Here is a 6195-nt window from a genome sequence, read left to right as displayed (position 1 = left end):
TTTTCCTGTCAGGGGTATTATAATTTAATATATGCATGGCTTAAGGGGTATTTACCCCTTAATGAGACTTTAATTTTTCATTGAAATCCAAAGTTGTTTGATACAGATAAATCAAAAATGTCCAAAAGATCTATTAATATGTTTAACGTCATGGAGACATGAGTGTGACCTCCATCAGGGGCTGGTGACACGTTAAAACGTTCAGATTAGTTATAGTGTTGTACTCCAAACCTGTGAAATGTAGTTTTCATGCGTATAAAGAAGCACCAAAAAGATATAAAGACACTTTTGAAAGTCCCTTAAAGCTGCATTCTCTCTAGTGTCCACCAGGGGGCGACTCCTCTGGTTGTATAGAAGTCTAGTCTAAAATGACTCTACTTCTCTCTTGATTTATTCCCTCAGTAAACATTGTAAACATGAGTTTATGGTCTCAATCTCTAGTTTACAGTCTTCTTCAATACAGCATGATGTTCATTTAGTACATTATGCTCCATTTACAGTCAAACAGACCATAAAGCAGGGGATGATTTAGGGGGCGGGGCTACCTTGTGACTGACGGGTCGCTGCCACAGAGTTATCTGTGTTTCAGTCCTACAACTTTAACCCTTTGTATTCACACTTCTGGTTCCAAAAACCAAGATGGCGCGGGGCCAAAATGCCTAACTTGAGGCTTCAAAGACGGCATTCCGCAAACCACCGTGTGACGTCACGTAAAGCTTTGTCCACTTCTTTCCCTGACTGAATCACATTCATACAGTCCAGTTCATACAACAGATACCGATCAATAAGCATGACCATGCTATGGTGTAGCCCACGTTTAGCTCAGTGTAATCTGTGCACCGCCGACACATTCTACCCTCCAAAGCCAAACAATGAATATTTGTAACTTCCAGTTTATACCCGGTCCCTGCAGCAGAATGTAGCCATGGAACAATCTTTCATTTATGTTTTAAATGTATATGTATGTATGTAGATACATGTGTAATGAAATGCTCGTACGTTCAGACTGCATATATTTGAATGTAATCACGATGTTCTCTTACATGATGTTCCATGCTTCAGTGGATTTTTTGTACATTTATGATTGTATTATTACCTTGCTGACGATATATATATATATGTTAAACGTATGTTACGTATGGAACACACTTCAGATGCAAAAGTACAAGCATACGGTAAAAACAATGTACAATATATGTGATTTTTGTAATTGTTTATATTGGTACTTATAATAATAATAATATAATATAATAATATCCCTTTGTAGTCAATTCATAAAGACAAAACAACAGTCAGTTTGTTCACGTGGGTTTAATGTGTCTTGAGATGAATAAAAAGTTATTGAAGAAAATATATTACAATGTCATTTAACAAAAACATGCAGGTTAATGGATCAAAATGTCGCAGTGTGGCCGATAACAATAACTGCTTCTGTTGTCATAGTTACGCTCCTACATCCACCGCTGCCGTCATTGTTAGTAGTCGTGATGCTTCCATCATTATTTATGCTTGCTTACTCTCATTACATGAATCAAATTGAATGTGTTGTAGCTCTGTTATGTTGTTCATTCTGTACACACGACATCTGTCACACTTCACCCTGATAGAGGATCCTCCTCAGGTCTCTTCCTCTTTCCTGTTCCCATGCGAGGGTCCCGGGACAGAGGACGTCGTGTACAGATTGCGAAGCCCTCTGAGGCAAATTTGTGAATTTGGGCTACACAAAATACATGTAATTGTCGTAACTGACCGTGGCTAAGTGGAGAGCAGAGCCGCCTTTCAATCAGAGGGTAGGCGGTTCGATTCCTGGTTACTAGTCTCATGTCAATGTGTCCTTGAGCAAGACACTTAACCCCAAAATGTCTCCCGTAGCTGCGTCTACGGAGTGTAGATAGATACTGAGTTGTAAGTTGCTTTGGATAAAAGCGTCTGCTAAATGACTGTAATGTAATGTAACTGTACTCCTAAATCAGCATTATGTGTTTTTCACAATACTGCTATAGATTGATTTCACTAAAATCTCTCCGAGACAATAAGGACGTCCTTCCAGACTGCAGTCCACCAGGAATGTAGATCAAAAATCAATCAGATGGACCTCTTTGGATTGACAAAATGAACATCTGTTCAAAAACATAAATCATGTAATCACAATCGAGTAGAAACCAAGGCTAAAGATGATTGGTGTTGAAGTATTAGAGCAGGCGATGTAAACAAAGTGAAGCGTATGGCACAATCAGTAAATACTAGCGATGGATGGGTCCGGCGGGTCGTCAGCAGAACCCCAGCAGCTTCCTGTGCTCCTGTTTGATGCAGCTGTAGATGGGATGGTAGAAGCGGCGGTCTGGCGCCATGAGGTCCGTGACGATCTCGGTGTGGTCCACCCTGGGCAGCAGGTAGAGCGACACCGGCGCCGACAGCGAGGTGAGCAGGTCGCAGAACTTCGTGGAGGAGGCGACCGGCACGATGATGTCGTCGGTGCCGTGGAGCAAAGCGAACGGGGGCACTCTGGCGGAAAGGGGAAAACAAGAGAGGATCGTGGGTAGAATAACAGATCCAACAGGTTTCATGAAGATTTTGTGTTTTTTGGGGTTTTTTTTGGGGGGGGGGGGTCTCACCTGTCCAGCTTGTCCCGGCTCATCTCCTTCAGCAGGTGCGTCGGCGAGTAGTACGGGAAGTTGTCCACGCCGTTCATGGCTTTGTGCATGGTGGAGACGTACTCCACCGCTCGCTTCTGCTCGTGCTCGTAGTGGTCCATGATGTCGTACACGCCGCTCAGACCTGTCGCAAACATGCCAGACTAACCGTCAATAAATCACGGCAGCGAAACCCGAGGTCATAGGATTCATTCATGCCACGAAAGCGTCTTTGCGCTACGCATAAACGCGTCCCAAGTTGAGTTTACTAAAGCTTAAAACATGGCTGCAACTCGGCGACGCTCACCGATGACTCCTCTTATAGCCAGCATGACGTCCCTCTGCCTGCCGGCCTCGATGAACAGCTCCTCTCGTGCGTCGATGAGAAACAGCGTGGTCAGAGCGCACAGGTGAGCACCCGCCGAATGGCCAATTAAGACTATGTTGTCCTATGGAAAAAAAAACAAAACACGTGTAGTGACGTGTTATCTACAGCAGGGGTTCTCAACTGGTCTGGCCGCGGGACCCACCATCACCCCTCAATGACGACCCAAATTTTCAACTTCTCAAATGTATTTAATGAAAAGATGGCGCTCAATTAGCACGAAAACAAACCTTGTGTGTGTTCTTCTATACTGTGAAATGGGTGTCTATTAGCATTACAAGGCATTAACGCCAAATACTGATAAGGAGTGTGAATAACTCCGCTGCATTAAAAATCCCCTTCAAAATAAAAGCACAGGATTTAAAAACAATTTTTTTAATTTTATTCAGGCGAAGGCACGTGACCCACTTTTGCCTGAATAAAAAAAATGTATTAAAAAAAATTAATTAAAAATACTGTGCTTTTATTTTGAAGGGGGTTGATTTATTTAATTTTGTTATTGTTTTCAGTGGGTCGCAGGCTTTTGCCTGAATAAAAAAAAAACAGTTGAGAATCACTGTTCTAAGAAACAGATGAACATATTTCTTACTTTATCAAAGTTGAACTTCTGTCCACTCTCTTGGGCCCAAAGCAAGCAGTCGGCGATATCTTGGACCATGCCTAAAACGTTCGTCTGGATCAGAGATCGGATTGGAACCAGCAGTCAGTCCGGACACCACAGAGACATTTATTATCTGAAATTCGTCCCTATACTTCACAAAGCAATGAGGAACACCTGCCGTAACAATAGGACTACAGTGTTGCTCTCCTACCTGTGGATAGACGAAGTAATCGGGACAAATCACCGCCGCGCTCAGTTCTTCGGCCATCTGCCTCGCCAGCAGACAGTAAATGGATCGATCTCCGGAGCCCCACGCGCCTCCGTAGACGAACACCACCAGCGGAGCGGGCACGCCTTCGGACCGGTCCACGTTGGGGGGGTGGTACAAGTCCAGCTTGTTGCTTCGGCGGCCGAACGTGATGCCCTTTGTGTCCCGAGACAGACAAAAAAAAACAACAACGGTGAACTTCTGACACGGTCTTTAGGGCGTTGCGTCCAACATAAAAGCGCGACGGAGAGACACGTCGTCGTTGACGCACCTTCTCGTAGTGCTTGCGGTTCTCCTCGTTCTGGTACCACGACTTCCACTGGAAGTAAAGTCTCCCGTATTGCAGGTATTTGAGAGTCTCCAGCACAGCTCTGGTCAAACGGTAGATTCGCCTGCAGAAAGAGGCCAAAAGATTAACAACCGACTCTTCTCAGTGAGCGAGACAACAGGAAGAGAGCTGCAGTATTTCACAGGTTACCGTGGTTTCAGAGCTTCGATGTACTTCTTATATCCGGGCTTGCTGGGCCAGCCATAAAGCCACTGGGCCGCTAGAGAGATGGAGTACGGGAGGCCCACCAACAGGAACCCCACGGACACCGGCAGCGACATGTGATGTTTCAACCCCGACCTTCAAAAGAAAAAGATATATAGATATATATATAGATGAAGATATATTACTCTTTAAAAAGTGATGTCACCCAGTGCTCTTCAGAATGTGTTGGAGAGGATCTCACATGTTCTGCTTCAGTCCGTCTGTCTCGCCTACAACAAAGAGGAGAGAGACCTTGAGATGTGTGTGTTACGTTGTTATCAGACTTCATTAATGTTTAATAAATAATGTGCTTATGTTTTATAGCTCACAAATTAACTATTAATACATGCAAATGTGGGGCTGGTAGGTTATTGTACTTTTTATTTGACCAGGTAAAAGTTCCAATTGACCTCTGACCTTAAAAAAAAAAAGAAAAATACTGCAGAGCATCTGGACCAAAAAGAATGTTATTAATAACTTTATTAACATTTACAATTAAACATTTGAACCCAAAACGTTTTAATGGCTTATGACGTATCTCTAGAGCATTAGTAAATGGTAAAAATATGAATAGTTTATAACATAATTTATAACACCTTAATGACGGGTGACTTCGAAAGTGGTACCCAGCTGTCTCTACACGTGTGACGGTACCGTGGCGCCCTCTAGTGGGCCTCTATACGGTAACACCGTCGCTTATAAGAAGCTTCATCTGTTAAAGAATAACACAAAGCAGCACACTTTGACAATGGCCACTAACGGTACTTTATAAATAGATATTAGCTAGCTAGCATTGACCTACAGTGAGGCTACGGTATTTTACATGAGCAAACATCATTTTTCGGTCCTCTGCTTTTCACAGTTTTCGTCGTAAAGCTGAGTTAAACGTGAGCCTCCTTCTATCTGAACGCCGTGAGAACGGAAAGGGCCGCTCGGGTGGAGTAGAGCGACGCTAGAAGTAAAGTTTACTTGACGTTATATAAGATGTTTTTGTAGCTTAACTTATTGTTTGCTTCGGAAAACAAAGGAAACGGTCAGGGGGAGGAAAAAAACGACGGAAGCCGACGTAAACATCGCAAAATATAATCATATGAACGCCGAATCCCGGGTCAATGTGGTCCGGTATTAAAGCCTTAGATTCGGATGAAGCGATGCCGCGGATAACCTCGTTACCTGTCCTCCAGAAAGTCGGCGTCGGCCCCACACGTTCAAAGAACAAAAAGTATCCGTCAGAGCGAGAGGGACATCTTCCTTTACTTCCGGTGCTGCTCCGAAGTATCGTGTACCAAGGTGACCGACCGTACAGTGGATAATATACACGTGACACGTCACAGATACACGTCGCTCGATGTATTTATTCACTCGGGTACACAAAGAGATGCTCTAATAAATGACGTTTTCATGTGGCGGTGATGGCTTCTGTTACTTCAGGGAAAGACGGATTACTATCTTGTTGCACTCAACAGCTCTGCACTGATACCCCGGAAGTACATCCACGATAATGCAGACCCCGTTAAATGCAGATAGCAAAAATACAGACAATGGAAACTGTAGTTTGACCCCCCGCCCCCCAAAAAAGATTCGTAACTCAAGGTCGATCTACTAATTTATATATATATTTATATTTTTAACTAGATCTCGCGGTCGTCATGGTTATAGCTCAGTTGCTACCTGCAGGGGTCGCGTGGTGACAAGCTCGTGGCAGCATAGTGACACCACCACGCTGAGGAAGACCGTGTGATGTGCCCGAAAGCTTAACAAAAATAGAGCAAAAAT

The 6195-nt window shown here is 43.7% G+C and overlaps 1 protein-coding gene across 1 annotated transcript; it reads right to left on the bottom strand.

The window, feature by feature from the left end:
* Positions 1-1295: 1295 nt before the first annotated feature.
* si:dkey-193c22.1 (uncharacterized protein LOC567837 homolog) lies at positions 1296-5635 on the bottom strand. The gene is made up of 9 exons (XM_068704177.1): positions 5593-5635; positions 4622-4649; positions 4366-4515; positions 4159-4279; positions 3831-4043; positions 3608-3691; positions 2941-3082; positions 2616-2778; positions 1296-2505 (listed from the first exon to the last, which is right to left on the bottom strand). Coding segments are annotated over exons 2-9 (1110 nt in total). The 5' UTR covers positions 4624-4649; positions 5593-5635; the 3' UTR covers positions 1296-2270.
* Positions 5636-6195: the final 560 nt, after the last annotated feature.

The sequence above is a fragment of the Cebidichthys violaceus genome, unplaced genomic scaffold (genome assembly GCF_023349555.1).
Source record: "Cebidichthys violaceus isolate CVI_PGR_0920_01 unplaced genomic scaffold, fCebVio1.0.p SCAF_9, whole genome shotgun sequence".
Classification (NCBI taxonomy): domain Eukaryota; kingdom Metazoa; phylum Chordata; class Actinopteri; order Perciformes; family Stichaeidae; genus Cebidichthys; species Cebidichthys violaceus.
The sequence above is the reverse complement of the archived record's forward strand: the minus strand, read 5'-3'. Positions and strand labels throughout refer to the sequence as shown.